We start from the raw sequence: 21,604 nt of genomic DNA, 5'->3' as shown, positions 1-21,604 counted from the left end.
CAGAAAGGGGCAGTAAATGGGCCACAGTCACTCATGCGGTCTGTGTCAAAGCCAGAGGCTAAGCCAGGCAGTCAGTCTCCAAGCACAGGCTACCCAGCATGCACGCTGCCTCTTTGTGATTGGATACACTTGTCCTCGTCCTGCTGGCGTCTTTCCCCTGTGCACAGGCAGGCACAGAATTGTTCGTGCCGCTTCTGCCGACCCACCACTCCATGACAGGGACGCTGCCTGCATCAGCGACTCTGCAAGGTGGTGTGTGTTGCCCCTACTGTGCCGATGAGGAAGCCGAGCATTAGTCTTGCCCAGGGTGTCACGGGGGCTGGAGCAGAAGGGGAGTCTGGGCCACACCTGGGGGCGTGGGTGGGATGGTCAGGGAGAGACACCATGTACAGACAGACACTGGCCAGTGTATAGGAACAGAACGCTGCCCCCCCCCCCCCCACCTACAGCAGCCAGCCTGGGAGCTAAACACTCACCCCTTAACCATGGGCCCCAAACAGCCCAGGCTGGATTAATGCCTGGCCGCTTCCCTAGTCTCATCCCCATTTCCAGCTGAGCACCAAGCAGAGAAAGCTAGCTATGTTCCCCTAACCCATCCCATAGGCCCCCACGTAGGCCCCTCCGACTCCCCGTGCAGGCAGCCCCAGGCAGGACACCCTGACGCCGCCCTCTCCCCACTGGGAAGCTGCCCGCTCCTGGGCCTGCCTTTGAGTCTCTACCAAACGCAAGTGACGGCAGCCCCTCCCTTGCTACGCAGGCTCTGAAGCCGTCCCCTTTGCTTTGCTCATCTAGTTGGTTTTGTTTATTCCCACGTCGGGGTGCAGTGGGCACGAGTGCCCGACCGGAGGAAGGTGCTTCCCGTGTGGGGTCCTGAGCACGGCCTGCAGGGCTGGTCAGTCTTAGGCCGTTGCCCCTGAACCACGGAAGCCACCTCCTAAGCCAGCTTGCCTCCCTTGTGTTGTCAGACGTGGCACAAAGCGGGGTGCCCTTAGGGGTGAGGCAGGGGGAGGGGCAGCGTGTGCGGGGAGCACAGAGAGGAGCCTCCCCGTCGCAGCAGAGGGGCAGTGGACGGCTTCAGGAGCGTGGTAGCATCTGAGCGAAGGCTGGGAGGAGGTAGGACTGGCCCGGCTGAGGGGGGCGGGCCCCGTGAAGGTCGAGGCAGGGAGCAGGGATGCTCTGGACCTGCCATCTGCAGCCAGTCTCCTCCCTGCAGGGACTCCAACCTTCATGACTCTCCGCTGGGCCCCTTCCCGTCGGGCTCCGGTGGCCCTGGTCAGTAGGAAGCAGCAGCAGGAGGCTGGAGGGCAGAAGAGAGAAAGGTCAGAGTATCTGTCCCCCCAGCTTCCTGTCTGCGAGGCCACAGATAGGCGGTGGCCACGTGCCTCCCCCAAAGGCCTCAGCTCCTCTAGACGCCACATCCTTCCCCTTAGGCCTGAGGCGGGAAAGCTTCCCACGGCCCCTTCATTCAAGTCTTTAAACCAGGAGGCTGTGGGGCCCACGTTTACCGGCCCGAGGCACCGGGAGGGAAGTTGGGTGTGTGGGAGGAACCTGAGCCCCTATTTCTAACCCACGAGGCCAGCACCGGGCAGGGCGAGAGGGAGGCAGTAGGAAGGCAGAGACGAAGGGAACCAAGTGGGAAGAGCTGAGCATCATGCGGAGCTGGTTCTTCACCCTTGAGGTAGAAAGTTCTGGAAAGGTTGTAGGCGGGGCCAGAGCCGGGTCAAGCCTGCAGGCTCCCTGGGGTTGGCCTGCTAGAAACAGTCTGTGCTGGTCTGAGGGGACGAGCGCCCTGGCGCTGTGCGGGACCCACCAGCTCACGCAGGCGGCCGGGGGAGCCAGCGGCAGCGCCAGCGGCAGCGGCGAGAGCCCAGTGTCTCTAGGTCAAGGACCCAGATTGCCGGAAGGAGCGCAGCAGACCGGGCCGACACAGGACAGGAGCTCATGCGGTTGGACAGTGGAGCACGAGGGCACCGGCTGGAGGGACAGCAGAATAAATGGGAGCTCCGTTATCCATGGGTTGTGGGCTTGGCACGCGGGTCCCAGGCGGCTCTGATGTTAGTCATTTAGCCAGCGGGCTCATTGAGCTCTTAAGAAAAACGAGTCCCGTCAATGAACTAATTCAAGCTGACATTTACACACGCAGCAAAAAGGAGACCAGGCACCACCAAGTTTGCAGCATCATCGTTTCTCCCGTGAGTGGGATTGCCATGTCTCGCCTGCCGATGTGGCAGGTCTGGGAGGGCCTGCTTTGGGAGACATCAGTGAGACCGTTAAGATCCGCAGCGTTCTGCATTCCGCTCGTTTGACGGAGCGCTCTCTCTCTCTCTCTCTCTCTCTCTCTCTCTCGTGCGCGCTCTTAAAACCACACGTGGTCACACAGACGTCGCTGTTTCAAATCTGGACCCATTTGTTTTCTGTGTGAAAATCCAGCCCCTTTCCTCTTTTCCAAGAAACTTATCTCACTGGAGAGAATGACTCCATCCTGATGCTGTCCTCCTCTTTACCCCCAAAGCAGCCCCTTCCAGCCTCCGGGTCCGTCCAGAGAAGTTGATGAGGATGATGAAGGCACGTGGACCCTGAGAGTTAGCATGGGCTCGTTTGGGATGAGATGTCTGGAGGTGGGTGGTGGTGAATGTACGTAATGCCACTGAACTGTACACTTAAAAATCGTTACATGGTATATTTTATGTGATAGATATGTCTTTTTTTTTTTCACAATAAAAAAGGAAAAAAGGCCCAGCTGATGTGGCTCAGTGGTAGAGCATCAACTTATGAACCAGGAAGTCATGGTTTGATTCCCAGTCAGGGCACATGTCCAGGTTGTAGGCTCGATCCCCAGTAGGGGGCGCGCAGGAGGCAGCCGATCAGTGATTCTCTCTCATCATTGATGTTTCTCTCTCTCTCTCCCTTCCTCTCTGAAACCAATAAAAATATATTTAAAAAGAAAGGAGAACTAGCATTAACTGAGTGCAAACCTCTCTGGCACTGGCTCTGATCTCTGTGGTTACCGTGCAGTGTACTTTACCCTCTCGGTAACCCAAGGAGATGGCTTCTGTTGCTCACACAGAACCACCCTGTTTTAAAGATAAGGCATCTGAGGCTCATAAAAGTCCCATAACGTGCCTGAGAACAGCCAGAAGTGATGGCCCCAGGATGCAACCCTCCGCTCTGTGCTGCAGACAACACAGTGAAGAGGCCGTTTTATTTTACGTCTGAGTTCTCACACGCGCGCGCGCGCGCGCACACACACACACACACACACACACAACAGGCCCCCATCCAGCTTCTGAGGACGTAGCTGAGAACAGACAGAACACCAGTGGGTGTCTGAGTGACAGCTGATCGTCTCCAGAGGGCCCAGTGCAGCCGCCCTCCTGTAACTGTCTGGGGCATGCTTCTGCCTTTCGTCTGGGGCTTTATTTGCTTCTTTCTGTACGGTTGATCATTGAAACAATGACCCATGGGAACGTCGTAGCTTCCATTCATGTTTGAGCGTAGCTGGAAAGAAAATTAACACAAAGCCCAGAGCTTATGGGGGAAGAGGTGTGTCGGAGTAGGATTATTCGGGGGAATCTGGAAATACTGAGATCAGGAAAGGAAGATGATGTGTTTCACAGCATGTGGATTTTTGAAGGAGGAATATCTGGGTTCTGATGCTGACCCCTCTATTCCGTGTGTGATGTTAGACAAGTTAATTCACCTCTCTGTGTCAATTTCCTCAGCTGAAAAGTAGGAATCATCTATAATAATAAAAGCGTAACATGCTGATTAGATCGGCGGAGCCGGGGCTGCGAGGGAAGCCCAGGTCCTGGGTGCCTGCTGGCGTCCGGAAGGACCGGGTGCCAGAAGGGACCGGTGCCGGCAGCCGGGGAAAGGAAGGCCTACTCTTGCACGAATTTCGTGCATTGGGCCTCGGGTAAAACAATAAAAGCACCTGTCTTACCAGCGTATGTGAAGACACAGATTTTTTTTTTCATTAAGTTGTGTGCATTTACTGAGTACCTACTATGTGCCAGGCACACAGTGGGGATACCGTGATGAACAGAATAGGCACACCTTGAGTGATGAGGAATGTAGTAAAGTGTAGCCCAGCGCCAGGACATCGTCTGGAGAAGCAGGGGTTGCTGCTGTTGCCGTTACTTGTTATCTACATTTTGGCCCCCGCGGGCCCATCGCCACCTCCTCACCGCTTCCCTGGGTGGGAAGACCGCAGGGTGTGGTCACCAGGTTTGCTCACCTGGACTGTATTTAGAGGATTCTTCTAGCTGGGCCGCATCCGTGGGTAGTTGTGGCTCTTCATTCATTTCATGCTCACCAGCCCAGTGAGGTGGGGACTGTCCCTCGCCCCCTTGTATAGATGGGGCAATGCTGCACAGAGAGGCTGACCACTTGCCACAGGGGCACACAGCCAGTAAGCTGAGGGGCTGGGATTGGGACCTGGTCTGGCCCCAGAGGCCATGATGTTGGCCTGTGCTATGCTGGCTCTCTCTCTCTAAAGCTTGGCATGGGACCTGGCATAAAATAAGCGCTCTGCACACGTAAGAACCCAGACATCCTGGCCGGGTTCCTTGTTATAGTTATACGTACGTTATATTATAGATTTCCCAGGAATTTTGCACCTGTTTCCTGTGGGACCTGGTGGTGGCCATCGGATCTGAAGAGAGTGATATTGGCCTCTGCTTTTCCAGCTTATTTTCTCCTCCCTTTTCACTTTGCCAGTAAAATGCAGTTACAGGTCGCAAGCAGGAGGAGCAGCAGCAGCAGCAGCAGAAGCCGTGGTGCTGGTAGTATCATAGGGATTTTGATAATGAGACGATCCTTACTCAGCACCAAAAAGCAAAATGTTTTAAGTGCCATACGTGTACTAAGAAAGTGTACGCAGGACCTGGCGTGGTATTCATTGCCAGCAGGTGCACAAAGACACAATCGATGCTGTGCCAAAGGCAGTGCCCGCGAAAACAGACTGAGAATTGGAGATAAAGGGATGGAAAGTATTCCAGAAAGCCCAGCCGGTGTGGCTCAGTGGTTGAGCGTCGACCTATGAACCAGAAGGTCACGGTTCAATTCCCGGCCAGGGCACGTGCCTGGGTTGTGGGCTCAATCCCCAGTGTGCAGGAGGTAGCTGATCGATGATTCTCTCTCATTGTTGATGTTTCTATCTCCTTCTCCCTCTCAGAAATCAGTAAAATTATATTTTAAGAATAATAATCATAATAAATAAATAAATTTCCATGGAAAAACTGATTTCTGCCACAGGAACTACTCCTGTTCCCCAGATATTGTAGTTCCTGGCACTGATTATTTTTTTAAGCAACTTTATTGAGGTATAACTTACATAACAGGAAATTTTCCCATTTTAAGTGTGTCGTTCAATGAGTTTTAGTAAATTTACCGATTTGTACAGCCATCACCATATTCAACATTTCCCTCATATCCATTATCAGTTAATCTCTGCCCCCCTCCACCCCTCTCCCCTAACCCTGCCTCTCCAGGCAACCATTCTACTTTCTGTCTATAAATTTGCCTTTCCTGGACACTTCATGTAAATGGAATTATACAACATGTGGTCTTAAGTCTGGCTTATTTTGCTTTGCATAATGTTTTTGAGGTTCATCCGTGTTGTAACATGTGTTGGTACTTCATTCCTTTTTCTTGCTGAGTAATATTCCATTGTGTGGACATACCACATTCTGCTTACCCATTCGCCGGTCAATAGATATGTCGGTGGTTTCCACTTTACGGCTATTGTGGATCGTGCTGCTACAGACATCTGCACGCAGGTCCTGGGACTGACTACAACACAAGGGGTGAGCTAAATCAGTGACCGCCTCCTTTTCTCTCCCCTCGGGGCTTTCTCAGAACCCGGCAGCGGGCAGGTGTTTGTGACGTCGGAGAACCAGCTGGTGTACTACCCCAGCATCACCTACGCCATCATCGGCAGCTCCGTCATCTTCGTGCTTGTGGTGGCCCTGCTGGCGCTGGTCCTGCACCACCAGCGCAAGCGGAACAACCTCATGACGCTGCCGGTGCACCGGCTGCAGCACCCCGTGCTGCTGTCCCGCCTCGTGGTGCTGGACCACCCGCATCACTGCAACGTCACCTACAACGTCAACAACGGCATCCAGTACGTGGCCAGCCAGGCCGAGCAGAACGCCTCGGAAGTGGGCTCCCCGCCCTCCTACTCGGAGGCCCTGCTGGACCAGAGGTGCGTGCTGGCTGGAAGAGATGGGGTGTCGGGGGTGGCGGGGAGCTCATCTGATAGGTGGCAGCCTGGGTTCCTGGCCTTGCCAAGAGCCTGCATTCAGGTGCTGTAGGCACAGCAGCGTCTGACATCTGCTGAGTCCTTGCAGGACAGTTCACATGCATCATCTCAGTTTATCCTCTCAGGGACTCACTGGGGATGGGTCTGTGTCTGCCTCGATTTCACAAGTGAGGAAACTGAGGCTCTTGGACTTCAGACACTAGTTAAGGACATACAGTTAGGATCCTGGCCGACTCGGGAATGCCACACTGACACCTTCAGGCCACTGGCCGGCTTTCACACTCTGGTGCCTCCGCTGCTACCGCAGAACAGTGCCGTCAGAGGCTTGGTTAATACATGTGGGATGAATGAATGAAGGAGGGAGTGGATTACTAAGTCCCTTTACTTGGCTTGGCTGTGTTAAACAGTGGAACCCTCTTACCAATGGAGGCAGTATTGAATTCAGAAAGTAGAGCTCTGGGGCTGACGTGGGTGATGGGCCTGAGTCCTGCCTGCCCGGCCTGCCTCCCTCCTTTGGTGACCTCCAGGGTGTCCCAAATGGTCGTTCTAGAAGTCCCTGGACAGAGCTCCCGGGGTCCCCTGGGTTCTGAGGTTGCCATGCCCCCTGCCGAGCTCTGCTCAGCATCCCCCTTTCTCTGAGTCCACACGCACCGTGTGGCATGAGCATTTTGCACCCCCTGTTCCTGGGGTGACTGGGGTCCTCTTGGGCCCTCTTCAGTGGCAGCTCCTGTATTATTTAATCTTTTTTCCCCTCCTCATAAAAGGTAGCTTCAGAGGGCGGTACTTAGGGATTTCTTGGAAAGTAAGCATAAGTGTTCAGGATGTCACTCACGCCCCATAGCCTGGCCCCGATCCCAGCCCAGTGCTTACAAGTTATTGGTGATGCTCTGCGAGTCATTCAGTGCCCCTGCCTCAGTTCCCTCCCTAGTACTAGGGCATAAAGTAACACCTGCCCCTTCGTTCTTGAGATCCTTACCAAAGGAATGAGTGTGAGTGTTGACCTACAACGTCAACAACGGCACGGGCCCACTCACAGTGAGCTCTCAGGAGGTGAGAGCTGGAAAGCCTAGTGTCTTTCCTCTTCCCTGGAAGCAAGATGCCGTGACCGTCCCCTTCTACAGAGACGGAGGTGTTGGGAAGATGTCCTCTCACTTACCCAAGTCCACCCAGCGGGTGGGCTGCACTAAGAACCCCGAATTCTGAGGCTCATCAGAGGCTCCATCAAACGCCAGGCCAGCGGCTTGGCCACGGGACCCCCGCTGATGGAGCAAAGCCACTCTGCCACATCCCTTGGCATCCTCGCTCTGGCTCCACCAGAGACTGTGGTTAGGCCCTGCCCCGTTGGCACAAGCCAGCCGGCGCGCACTGACCCTCTCCATTCCATCTTCTTACACACCACCTTGGATGGCCTCTCTGCCTTGAGGGCCAGACTCCTTCCTCACACCAGCATCGCTCAGAAACAGGCAGAAGTCAGCCCTGCCCTGGCTCCTCCTAATGCTTCTCTTTCTTCTCCTCTCCCTGCCTCCCCCGCCCCACCCTGCCCTCTCCATTGCAGACCCGCGTGGTACGACCTCCCTCCGCCACCCTACTCTTCCGACACCGAGTCACTGAACCAAGCCGACCTGCCACCTTACCGCTCCCGGTCGGGGAGTGCCGACAGCGCCAGCTCCCGGGCAGCCAGCAGCCTCCTGAGCGTGGAAGACACGGGCCCCAGCCCGGGGCAGCCCGGCCCTCCGGAGGGCACCGCCGAGCCCAGGGACTCCGTGCCCAGCCAGGGCACCGAAGAAGTATAAAATCCAGCTATTCCAAACTCCACACGGGTTCATCCGCTCTGACTTGTTACCATCCTAACAACCTGCCCTCGGGAAGTCGGGGTGCCTCAGGGACTGATCTGGGGTGTCAGCTGTCTCTCAATCCCCCTCCTGCCCCAGATTTCAGGGATGTCCTTCGGTGGGTGGCCTGTCGTTTTCCTGGCCTCTCCATTGGCACGATGTGTGTGGGCATCTGTCCTGGGAGGTCATTCTTCCGCTCGGCCCAGGGTCAAGCCTCCCTCTCCACGTCATTCTTACGTTAACCGCTGTCATCTGGCTGAGGAGGGGACAGGATCACGCGGATTCAGGGAGCGCCTGAGAAAGCAGCTTCTGTGGCGTGTCGGATGTGCAGAAGGGCAGGCACTGGGCCACTTGCGCTGTGGGCTGCCGTCTGATAGCTCTTTGGGGGTCCGGGTGCCTTTCTCCCTCCGCTATGGTCTCTGTTCCTGCTAGCTGTCCTCTCTCTGTGCCCCGCCAGCCACAGGGCCCACCCACCAGGAGGCCGCCATGGGCTGGCTGCCCTGCAGGGAGGCCGGGCGAACATCCAGCACTGTCCTACGCATTCCCCTCCGTTCAGCGGAGGCAGTGGCCAGAGAACACGTTTGACACGAGGTACGCTCTTCAGTAATCAGCCGTGTCACTTAGATGTTGTGAGTGACCCTGAACCTGACTACTCTGGATAGATTCTGGCTTTAACATTGGCCTGAGGATCCCCGTTTGGAGAGCTTCTCTGGCCACGTGTATCGTCAGCCTCGTCCCAGAATAGGCAGGAAGTCCCCACCGGGAGTTCACCCGGGTCCTCAGCTCCTGAAAGGCAGGCTGCAGGAGCGGAGGCCTGCTGTGTCCACGGTCCCTTCCCTGGCTCCTGGATTGGCAGCCTCCCAGCTGTGACCTGCCTGGGGCCCAGCGATGTGCACCCCGCTGGAGTGGCCCTTGGTGCCTGTGAACCACACCCAGCCGGCCGCCCTTCCTGCAGCTTCGACACTAGCCCCCCGGGTTCCCTTAACACGCAGAAGTCATTTTACCTGTGTATTTGGACTTGACACTGCGATTTCTAACCCGTGTGAGAACCGTATTCAGTACCTCCCCCCAGAGCTCCCAGCTCCCTGCACTGCACACTCTCCCCACCCCCAGGCCCCGATCGATGTAGGGTCAGGGATACAGTTAGAGTTGGGCACCTTCGAACATCCCATCGTGTCTCCCCTGAGAGACATGGACAGTGGACATTGTGGAGTCAAGATTTGCCATTCGGACTTTTTTTTTTTTTTAATCTTTTAGAAATGCATTTGAAACAGTGTGTTTGGGGTTTTTTTTCCCTTCTAGTTAAGGGACTATTTATATGTGTATAGGACAGCTGTCTTTTTCGTTGTTGTGTTTTCTTTAGTGAGGTCCAAAGAAAGATGCAAACGGGGGTCCAGCCTGTGTCCCGCTGATCCCCCGGTACAAGTCACTCCAGACGGGCCCCTGTGCCAGGCGCTTGTGCACGGTGGCACTTGGCATTGTCATTTATGGAGTCCTCGAAGGATACTGAACGAGGGGTGCCTTCTCCCTCCGTCATGGTCTCTGTTCCTGCTAGCTGCCCTCTCTGTGCCCCGCCAGCCACAGGGCCCACCCGCTGGGGAAATAATGGGTAGAAACCTAGGCCTTATTTGGCAAGACGCTGACAGGATAAAACTGGAACCAGGCGGAGCCACTCTGGGCAGCTCCCACCCACTCAGGGCTTCTTTCCACAGCCCAAGACGCTTTTCGGCAGCCTCTCTGATGCTCACTCACAAGGAGCCTGCAGAGGGGGAGGAAGGGTCGTCCGATGATCCTGGTTCGTAGACTTCTTAACCAAATCCAGAGGATGTTACAGAAAAGCTAACCACGTGGTGATTTTTTTCTTTTTTTAAGGAAAGGAAAGGAACCTAGTTGCCTGCATCTTTTATTTTTAAAATAACATTTTATTTTCTGAGTCATCCAGTAAGGCAAGGACTTGCGATGGCGGCCAGAGTGTGTTAGGACTCAGGCTGAACGGTGCCTCTCCTGCGAGTCAGAATGGCAGTATTTCTCTCTCTGATGGGCCCCTGCTTCTGCCTGGTGCTCGGAAAGTGGCTTAGAGCAAAGGATTCTAATTTTAATTAATTGTGCAGTGAACTAATCTCACCAACAATTCTGCTTCCAGGCATTGTAGGGAAACAAATGGTGTTAGTAGATAAGGGGAACCTATTAAATGTTGTTGTTTTAAAAAAACAAACACAGGGACATTTTTATTATAGATTTGATTTTTTTAATGAATGTTTTTAAAAATATGTAAATAGGACACCAAAGCTTCAGGGGTTTGGGGGTTCTCCCCCCTCCCCACTCAAGATAACAGAACAAGTGGCCCGAGGTATTTTTTAACTCATTCCGATCAGGATTTTTTTTATACATTGCCTAAATCGATGCCACCTGGAGAACCATCTCTGCTCTCCTTTCTCAGATGAGATCCATGAGTCCTTTTTTATTTTCGCATTAAAATACTTGCACTGTGATAAGCTAGCTTACCACCAGCCTCCGCTCCCTCTAATTTGAAATCGACAATTCTTAAAAATGCAACTAAGTGGTTAATAGTGTGTGATGTTTAAAGTTGATGTAAACTGGAAAGGTTGTGTGCCGTTGTACTTTTTTTTTTTTTTTTGGCTAGGGTTGTGTTTGTTTGTTTTTTAATTTTATACTTTTCAAATAAACATGCAGTTTCATCCTTCCTATTGGTGTGAATGGTTCTTGGCCTTTCTTAACCCACCTTGCTCTTCTATGGCGATGTAAAACATGGACACCTCACATCTGTCATGACTTCTGCAGTGAATTGATGCCATAGGAAAGGCGGGAAAAGGAAGAGTCTATTTGTGGGAACCCCTTTCACGTCCCGCGTGGTTCAGGGTTCCGGTTCAGGGTTCAGGTTCTGGAGAAGGCCGCACACAAATGAAAAGAGACTTGGAAGAGAGTTAATTTGGGAAAATGGGGGGCCAGGCGGGAGCCCACCTCTAGTGGGAGGACTACCGCTAGGCTCTGGCCTTGCTATCCCTTTTATTGAGGCTATGGGATACACCCATTACCCTTAAGCAGGTAATAAGCGGATTATCATATCAGTAAGGATTTACATGATTACAAGATGGGGAAGTTGCCTCAATTACCATTGTCTCAATTAGATAGGGAGTGGTTGGCTCTGACCTTTCAGAGCTTCAAGGTTGACCAGCCTTCCAAGGTTCCTTGTCCACACCTTTCTAATTAGTGAGACAATGATCGGTTTCCGGCATCTATTGACGGGGTCTCAAAATGTGATGGGCGTTTAAGGGTTCCACAGCCGGTGTGATTGGAAGGCAGAGGTGAAATCACGAATTCCAGTTCATGTCACAGGCCCCAGATGTCACTTAAGAAGACGGGCATGAACTGCTTCCACTACAGTGCTGTTTGGGGGGAGGGAGAGGTAACTGTGATAGCCAATAACAGACCCTGACCTGCTATGCCGGAGCCCACTGACACTCTAGCACAAGTATGCTGATAATGAGTTCAGAGCCACAAATGGTGCAGATTGGCCCCATCAGTGATGGGGGCATCCTTGTTGCTCTTACAAGTCTCATTTTAGAACCACGTGTTGACTGATGCCGCAAGGACAGTGGCATAGAGAGTCAGGAGGTCACCTCTGCCGCCACCCATGAACAGGAGAAGCAACCTTGGCCTTGGTCTTGGCCAAAGTTGAAATCCACTTGGGAAACTAAACACAAGGTCCACAAAACCTAGATTTCGATCATGTACTGATGCCTAGGTGTCTCAGGAGGAAGACCAGGCTGTGAGATGGCGCTGTCCCAAGTAGTCTAGAGAGGTGTGCCCCAGAGGTTTGTCAGAATGTTCATTCCTTGGTCTCTCAGGGCACCGTTTTTAATAGGTGCCACAATGAAGAGATGGTTGAGAAGCACTCATCGAGAGCAGAGATCAATAAACTTTTCGTGTAAAAGGCCAAATAATGAATATTTTTTTAAATATATTTTATTGATTTTTTACAGAGAGGAAGGAAGAGGGATAGAGAGTTAGAAACATCGATGAGAGAGAAACATCGATCAGCTGCCTCCTGCACACCCCCCACTGGGGATGCGCCCACAACCAAGGTACATGCCCTTGACCGGAATCGAACCCGGGACCCTTCAGTCCGAAGGCCGACGCTCTATCCACTGAGCCAAACCGGTTTTGGCTAAATAATGAATATTTTTGGCTTTGTGGCCATATGGTCTCTGGAGCAGCTACAGAATGGCCCATAGAAAATACATAAGTGAACGGGTGTGGCAGGGTTCCAGTAACTTGACAAAAATACATGACTGGCCAGATTTGGCTCATTGGCTGTCAGTTGCCAACCCCTCATCTAAAGGATCATTTCCATATCATGTTCATGGATCCAAAGCTAGGGACATTTTAGAAAAGCGTGTTCGTGGCCTGGACTATTAGAACCTTTGGAATGGCACCAACCTTTAAAAAATTAAAAATAGACAAGCTCACAATGTAGGCAATTTGAGGACTGTGACATTAATTGACATTATAGCTCTTTTCCAATGAATAAGGAGATCTAGGAGGAGTAAAAATGAATAGAGGCTTTCCCAGTAACACCCTAAACAGCTGGGTTGAATGCAGCGGTCCTAGGCGCAAAAAACAAACAAACAAAAAAAAAAAAAAACTACTCCCACTAGTGATTCTGTAAGATGATAAAGTGACACAACAGAATGTCTTTTAGAGAAAAAGACAGGGATGACTGATCTGAAAGTTATTACCTGTGTTCTCCAGGTAGCTTGCCATCCTCAGGCAGGGCAGTAGGTCCAAAGAGTAAACTGCATAGGAAAGACCTTCAGGTGGCCACAGTAGAGGTGCCATAGTGTACATAGGAGAGGAAATGCTCCCAGTGAGACCCACGGCAGAAATGTTAGTGAGAAAACAGGCAGACTCCTTGGACAGTCAAATCAATGGAAATGGTCATTGTACCTCCAGTTGTAAATGATAAAAATTCAACTCACACGAGCTTAACTGTGCAAAATTGTAGAAGACGTATTGGCTAATGCAACCAAGTCCAAGGGTATGGGGCTATCGGTTTGGGGCAGGACTGGATTCAGTTGTTCAGAAACTGTTATCAGGAATCTGCTTCTCTCTCCCCAGCTTCCCAGCCCAGCTCTGCTCAGCTTTATGGCTTTACATCAGGTGGAAGAGGGTCCCAGAAGATCCAGGCTCACAATCTCAGAAAAAGAGAGAACTACCTTCATGAGAGTCTATAGAAACCTCCTCCCTTTTTGGCCTTTTATCTTTTTTTATTGAATTTATTGGCATGACATTCGTTCCTGAACCATACAGGTTTCAAGTGTACAACTCAGTACAGCCTCATCTGCCAACCTGGGAATCGGCTAAGAGCACACACATGCAGGACATTTCCCAGGACCATGCATTGTGTTTGGAGATGGCGGCATCCCCAATGTAGAGATGAGGACTGACACCGGGCTCACACAGGTAAAAGAGACATTCTAGAAAGAAAAGAAGGGGTTGGCTTCTTTGTATGAGGAAAGTAAACTGCTTAACTCATCCCTCAAGTTGGAATGAGTTGTCAGGAAATAATTGAATGTGAGTGTCTCGACCCTGCTTGCTGGCGTGGCTTAAATGAAATAATTGGCTCTTCCATGAATACGATGTTGGTGTGTGTCCAGTGTGTCCGCAGGGACCAATCAGAGACACTACAGGTATTATAGGAAGAAGGAGTTGAATATGGACACTGGGGCTTTCACTGAAGGAGAGCTAGTGGAGTGATGGCCAGGAAGCATCAGGTAGAGGATTTGAGACACAGTTACCAAGGACACCAGCCAGAACCTGGGACAGGTGGAGGAACCAGAGCTTGTAAGGAAGGCCAACAAGCCACTGCATAGATTCCAAAATGGTCCTGCAGCGAGCAAGTGAGCTCACAGGGAGGACTGCCAGGCTGTATATCTAGTGAACCCAACCTCCTGAGGATAATGACTGAGCTTTCATCGACACACGTGCCCCTATGACCACACTGGGAAGGGGTCTTAAGAAGCATGGTCCCCAGGAGAGAGTGGAGACAGCAGCATTCAGCCCACCTGGGGACTAGGACCTTGGGCCATGCAGTGGTTTGCGGTACAGACACTCCATCCTCCACTGAAAGGAGTCTTCCTCAGTAGCAAATTGGGACTCAATATGTATTAGACCTTAGCGTCTTTGTATGTAGTGATAAAAGGGAATTTCATTCTTTTAATTTTTGTAGGTATAACCCATCATTGGAGTCTGTAGTTATCAAAAGTCCAATGGTTCCATTATATGATTTGGTATACTCTCAGGTAAACTGGACAGTTTATGTTAGGAAATAGAAATACATGACTTTGGAGTTATTTTTATTAGGAATCTGAACAGAACTTTCTGCTGCCCACTGTGGGCCCAGGGAGACTCGTAGAGGGATGGTGGTGAGTGCTGGGGGAGCAACTTCCTGAAGATGGAAGTAGGATGCCGCTCTCTCCCCTGAGAGAAAGGCCAGTAGGTTGGCCATAGGTTTGGCAATGAAACCATATGAGTTAGAGGAGAAAAAAAAATGTTGAAAAGTGTAAGGTTTCTGGCCTCCTGTCATGGTTTTCCTCTCCTTCAGTGACACCTTATAGAAGCAAATTTCCTAGGTAAGAGTCAGTCAAGCAAAAATATCAAATGGTCCATGTCAACCAGAAACCAGATTGCTCCAACTGGGAACAGAAGTGTCAGGGATCCCAGGAGGAGAAGGAGTCAGCCTTGAAAAGGGAGTGGAGATCCAATTTCTTTCCTACCCTTTCCCTCTCTTCCGCTCCTGTCCTCTTTCTTCCTCTGCCCCTCCTCCCCTCTCCCTCCCGTCCTCTCTCTCACTCTGCTCCTTGGCTAATGTATTTTTATGACCTCCGTGTGCCTTTGGAGCAAGTAGGGTGGCTCAGTGCCCTCGAGTTCACTCTGCAGTCCCCATCCTCCCCAAAGGAAGATCTGAAGGTTTAGATTTGAGAAATAGAATGTAATAGCAGACTCTCATTTGGTTTTAGTTAATAGCCATGATTTCTTAATTTTTCAATTACAATTGACATTCAATATTATTTTATACTAGCTTCAGAGCCAACATTATTTTCTTATCAGCCTTTACTAGGGAGACCTGCACTTTGAAAAATTACTGGGCACTTGCATCTACTTGTAAAATGGATGTGTTGATTTCATCTTTGGTTCTATTTGTCTCTATACTCAAACCAACAGCCCAAGGTAGTATTCAACCCACAGGCTGAATATTTTAATTGGCTTGTAGACTCCTCTCTTTTTATGGTGAACCTGTTGTCAGCGATTGAAGTTCAGGGTTTTTCACATAAACATCTGGATACATGGTTTCTTTTACAGAGCCAGAAGATACGGCAATTTTGGGGCTGCCTTCCCACATGTCAAACTCTGCAGAGCTGAGGGGCAGCTGCCCTTTCAGATGGAACATTAAATTTTTTTTTCAATTACAGTTTACCTTCTGTATTATTTTGTAATAGTTCCAGGTGTTCAGCATAGTGGTTAGACAGTCATATACCTTACAAAGTAATCCCCCCAATATTTCCAGTACACACCTGACTCCATACATAGTTATTACAACAATATTGACTATATACCCTATGCTGTTCTTAATATCCACGTGACTATTCTGCAACCACTGACCTGTACTTCTCAATCCCTTCACCTTTTACACCCAGCCCCCATCCTCCCTCCCCTCTGATAGCTGTCAGTCTGTTCTCTGTATCTGTAAGTCTATTTCTGTTTTGCTTGTTCGTTTATATTGTTCTTTAGATTCCACATATAAGTGGAATCATACAGTACTTGTCTTTCTCTGATTTGTTTCACTTAGCACAATACCCTCGAGGTCCATCCATAGTGTCACAAATGGTAAGATTTCATTCTTTTTTATGGCCAAGTCATATTCCACGGTATATAGGTACCACGGTGGTTGTTTTTTATAGGGGAAGGCATCTTAAAGGTGCCCAGAGTCGGTGGTGCCAGCTTGGTCCTGCACCAGGAGCGTCTGCAGGGGAGCCCCGGGCATTACCACTGGGGTGTCGTTCTCCTACGCAGCCTGGAGCCTGATTCTCCAAGCCACTTTCTTCAGGAATTCCTTTTTTGTGTAAGCCAGCAGAGTTGTAATGTGCAGCAGAGATCCTGACTAACCCAATGCTCAGCGCAGCTGGAACGAGTCCACAGACGTGAGATCGAGTCCCAGCTCAGTTCCTGAGTCCCAGCGCGACTTCACACAAGTCAGTCTGTCTTTTTTTTTTTTTTTTTTAATATATTTTATTGATTTTTTACAGAGAGGAAGGGAGAGAGATAGTTAGAAACATCAATGAGAGAGAAACATCCATCAGCTGCCTCCTACACACCTCCTACTGGGGATGTGCCCGCAACCAAGGTACGTGCCCTTGACCGGAATCGAACCTGGGACCTTTCAGTCCACAGGCCGACGCTCTATCCACTGAGCCAAACCGGTTAGGGCAAGTCAGTCTGTCTTATCAAGCTGTTTCCAGGAGGTGAAATTGTTCCGTCGACTTTCCTTCCTCAAGCAGTGGAGAGAAATGCAAGCCTCTTGCATGAAGGGCGGTAGAGAGGTTTAATGGGAAGTCAGGTCCTTGTTACTCCACATGGGGTCCCGCTGCCTTCCCCTTGGGGAGACCAGTGCTCTAACCCCGCAGCATGGCGGCCTGCCTTTACTTCTAACTGCTCAGCGATTTGGGAGTCTGCATCAAGCAGACCATTTCAGGGCAACATCTTAAATGCACTGGTACCCAGGGGTTTGAATTAATTCATTCAAGTCCCCTTTTTTAGAAATGTACTTGGGTTGGTAAAGGCAGGGAGAGGGGGAGTGGAGGGATTTATTAGGCAACCTGATGATCCAGTGGCCAAATGCAGAGTGATGATGATGATGACAACAGCCATTGGTCAGTTATTTGATGCCACACACTTTGACTGTCATCTGCATTGTCTCATATAATCCTCCAAATCAGGAGTTGGCAAATTGTGACGCACAGGCCAAATCTGGCCCATCACCTGTTTTTTTGTTGTTGTTTTGTTTTTTTAATCTATTGTATTGATTTTTTACAGAGAGGAAGGGAGAGGGATAGAGAAAAACATCCATCAGCTGCCTCCTGCACACCCCCTCCTGGGGATGTGCCCGCAACCAAGGTACATGCCCTTGACTGGAATCGAACCTGGGACCTTCAGTCCGCAAGCTGACGCTCTATCCACTGAGCCAAACCGGTTAGGACCCCACCACCTGCTTTGTAAATAAAGTTTTATTGGGACATAGCCATGTTCATTCATTGACTCTTTCTGTGGCTGCTTTTATTCCACAATGGCAGAGGTGAGGACTTGCAATTGAATTCATACGGCCCAAAAGGCCTACGATGTTTGCTGTCTGCCCTTCATAGAAAATGTTACTGAGAGTTGGGTACTGTTATTCTACCCACTTTCCAGATTGGGAAACTGAGGGACAGAGATGTAAAGAGCTTGTTCTAAGACCTAAACCTAGTACACCCCCGATTTCAGATTCGAGCTCCAGCCACTGAGTTTTAAACCTTCCATCAGTTTATGACGGCAATGTCTCCTTTTTCTGTGGAGAGCGGCTACAGTGTTTGGACAGGTTCAAGCCCTTGGACTAATGAGAGGGCACAGTCCTCTCATGGCCACGTGCAAGTCCCAGCTTGGAGGGCAGGGCCCTCCCCGCACAATTATAGCCAACAGCTGTAGTTGTAAGCTTGAACCTATGGTCCGAACACGTGGCCCCACGTGCCTGAGTGATGTGGGCTTGATAGAGATCAGGTGCATGTAATTGAGTAGGATTGAAACCCACGAGAATGTTGTAAACATCTTGACCACGCCCTTACTTTGCCTCGTGGCATCTGCTATAAAATAAAGACGAGGCTTGTGGGAGTGGTCGCTGTCTCTCAGAGAAGCAGCATCCCACCGAGACCCAGCTTTCCTTCTCTTGTCTGTCTTTTCTAAGCCTTCCAGCCGCCCCCACTCAGGGTCACCCTTGGCCGTGCTGGCGCGGCACATTTTTCCTTCCTGTTCCCCGCTCCCTCTGAGAAAACAGGTGCATGACATCGCTGCCTTCCACCTTCCAGTGCGGCTCAGGCCTGGATGGAGGTGTCCACTTCCTGCTCAGAACTGGAGGTTTCTTCCCAAGCGGCTCTTTGCTGCCCCCAAACTCACTCAGTCCCCGAAGCCGCGGTGCTGCGGTTCCGCTGAGTGGCAGGAAATCTGTGCCAGTTGGGGAGCTGAATCCAGGGACCCAGGGGAAACGCAAGCTTGCCGGCAGGGCTGGCTTTGTTGAAACCCTTCCCTCCGAACCAGTGTTGCCAGGGTTTCAGCTCACCTCCCTTTGGCGTCCCTGCACCTCACCTCCCACTCCAGGGAGCCCTGGGCCCAGAGGGTGTGTGACGTTTTCCTGTCCTCATCTGTGCCCACGGCTTCCTGGGGACGGACTCGTCCCTGACAGGACACAGCCATAGACCTGCTGGCCACGGAACGTGCCCCTTCGGAGAGGCGCTCGGGCGGGGCTCCCATGCTATGCCTGGCACTGCCTTCCCGGTTCAGCCGCTTCCTCACCTCTGCGGTTTTCAGTGACTTTGCCATCTTAATCCTGATGTCTGTGTGACTGACACCACATTTCAGGGTCGGGGAAACAGGCCGCAGGAGCCAGTCTGGAAGCCGCTGGCAGCTGCGTCCGGCAGGAGGGCGTGACCCACTGATGAAGCCTGGACAGTGGGTTTGGCCTGGGCTCTGAGCAGCCTCTTTCAGGTGAGTGAATACTGATAGGATGATGAGCCTGATTTTCAAAATGAGGCTCCCCTGCCCTTACTTCTGCTCAGCATGGGCTCCTTTGTCATCTCAGGGTGTGCCCCGGAGACACCCTGTCAGGCACCATTTCCCAAGACAGACAAGCCCGTGTCAGCCTGCCTCCCAGGTCCCAAGGTGTAAGACCTTCTCTGTGCCTCAGCCACCCCTTTGGAAACATTCAGGAGCAGCTGGCCAGTAGCCCAGGGAGCCTGGGTCCCGGGAGATAAGTGCGTGGGGGGGCGGGGGGGGGAGCGGGTACATATGGCACCACTGGCAGCAGCAAATTTCTGCCTCTAAAAGGGAGGCGGGCTTCCGCAGATAGTCTCTCAATAGGCCTTATATCTGGAATAAATTGCCCGCTGGAATTTAATTTGGAATCCCTGCTGCTCCTTGATGAACACAAACCACGCTGCAATTAGAGTGATGCAGCGGGCTGGTGCTCCTGACGGGCAGTCTGTCTGAGCGAGGAGGGCGGCGGGCAGTTGGCAGGTGACTGGTGTGGCCCCTCAGGGGCGAGGGCTGTCTGCTCTAACCTCGGCTCAAGGGGCGGGTAGAGGAGAGAGAGGGCTTCCAGGAGACCGTCTTGGTTTGCCTCCCACGGCTCATGGCCAGGGGCAGCTCCCTGCTAACGGAGTACCGCTCTCGGCTACACCGAGGACCGCTGATGGGGCTCGTGACTTAGGTCCCAGAACCTCGCCTCCTGCACCGTCTCCGTAGGGAAGGAAATGGACATGTACTGAGCACGCACTACGTGCAAGGCCCTGAGATAAGTGTCTTAGGCCTTTTTCTCATTGAATCCACGGAGCAACTTCCTGAATGGGCACCTTATTGTCTCTGTTTTACTGATGAGACACCCGGGCTCCGAGAGATTGAGTATCGCAGGCACGCAGCGCACAGTGATGGTGGTGGGTAGGAATTGAGACCCACGGTCTGGGTTCAAATTGACTTCCCACCTGACCCTTGCATTCCCCAAGCCTCAGCCTTCTAGAGGCTGATCATTTGCTGCCTCCTCGAGGACGCCTGCTCTCCTCTCTCACACCCCATACTGACTCTTTGAAAGGGGACCCTGCTCTCTCTTCACCCCCTCTCACTCCTCCCCCACAGGAGGGGCACCGCCTTATCTGATGGCGGCGTTCAGGAGAAGTGGCCATCCAGGGACCATGGAAAACAGGCGCAGGGAGCGGGGCCTGCCCGCCTTCCCGGGCTGCAGGGGAAAGCAGCCCTGAGCCAGGGTTTGCTCTCCGGCTCCCGTTCCTCCAGCTGGGACTAGAGAGAGTAGTCAGCGTGCCCTTTTTATGGAGGGACAGCAGGTGGAGGTGGTGAAAAGTCTTACCTTGGCCTCAGGCCCAGGATGCCTGCTCTCAAAGCTGACTGTCCCCTCGAGCCAGCGCCTGACTCCCAGGCACCAGAACTGAATGTCCAGCTCCCAGCGTGTTCCAGGAACTGTCCATGGCGCCCAAACACAGGGTATGTCCTACTGAGTGCTGTCCTACTGAGTGCTCTCCACATCAGACAAGGGGCATGACGGCCTGGGAGGCTCCCAGAGCCAGCAGCCGGGGGAGAACAGAAGAGGTTCCACTGGAAAGTTACCAAAATAAGGCCATTTCAGAAGGCTGTTCGTCTTAAAGGCCGTGGGATGCTCGTAAGTGTGAAGTGTGGCAGATGATTTCTATTCTAAATTACTTCCTTCATGGCCTAGCTCCGTGGTCGGCAAACTGCGGCTCGCGAGCCACATGCAGCTCTTTGGCCCCTTGAGTGTGGCTCTTCCACGAAATACCACGGCCTGGGAGAGTCTATTTTGAAGAAGTGGCGTTAGAAGAAGTTTAAGTTTAAAAAATGTGGCTCTCCAAAGAAATTTCAATCGTTGTACTGTTGATATTTGGCTCTGTTGACTAATGAGTTTGCCGACCACTGTCCTAGCTGGTTTGGCTCAGTGGTTAGAGTGATGGCCTGTGGACTGAAGGGTCCTGAGTTCCATTCTGTTCCAGGGCACGTGCCCAGGTTGCGGGCTGGATCCCCAGTTGGGGGTGTGCTGAGGCAGCCGATCAATTATTCTCTCATATCATTGATGTTTTTCTCTCTCTCTCTCCCTTCCTCTCTGAAAGGAAGTTAATATGTATTACTAACTTCCTTAAGTCCCCACAATCAAGGTATAAGGCTCGTTTCTCCTCCCATCTCAGTCTGACAGCGGGTGGGTGGTCCTGCTCCGTCGTGAGCTAAGCCACGGGGAACACCTGTCCTCACCCTGACCACTGCTGGGACCACGCTAAGCCTGTTTCCTCCCATGTGAGTAACAGCACACTGTCCCCCACATAGGGCTGCTGCGATGCTGGTCGCCTGACCCAGAGCACGCTCTCAGTCAGACTGGTTGTCATTACAGACTCATTTAACCAACGTCAGGAATCAACGTGAAAAGCTCGCCGGGCTGGGCCGAGGATACAGCCCGCTGGCTTTTCCTGGCTGCCTGCGCACTGCGCCTGTGAGCCGTGCAGATAAGCCGCATCTGCCAGCTCTCCAGTCCATCAAATACACAGCTGGCCGGGAGCCTTGCGCCTGGAGCTGCCTGCGTTGCGGTGGCTGCTGCCATCTGGATGTCAGAGGGAGCACCGGGAAGGGCCGGCTGCCGAGGCACAGCAGCTGGGCAGGGCCCCGGAGAGTC

General features: G+C 52.0%; 1 protein-coding gene across 3 annotated transcripts in view; it reads left to right on the top strand.

The window, feature by feature from the left end:
• Positions 1-10,794, top strand: part of LDLRAD3 (low density lipoprotein receptor class A domain containing 3) — a 189,821-nt gene extending 179,027 nt beyond the window's left edge. For all 3 annotated transcript variants that reach the window (XM_080688385.1, XM_080688384.1, XM_080688383.1), the window contains exons 5-6: positions 5,860-6,205; positions 7,818-10,794. In XM_080688385.1, the coding sequence (XP_080544511.1) occupies positions 5,860-6,205; positions 7,818-8,055 (584 nt within the window). In that variant the 3' untranslated portion in view covers positions 8,056-10,794. The remainder of the gene's footprint in view (positions 1-5,859; positions 6,206-7,817) is intronic.
• The last annotated feature ends 10,810 nt before the right edge of the window (positions 10,795-21,604 follow it).

Source organism: Plecotus auritus (assembly GCF_963455305.1).
Source record: "Plecotus auritus genome assembly, chromosome: 9".
Taxonomy (NCBI): domain Eukaryota; kingdom Metazoa; phylum Chordata; class Mammalia; order Chiroptera; family Vespertilionidae; genus Plecotus; species Plecotus auritus.
This window is presented reverse-complemented; position numbering and strand designations above follow the sequence as displayed.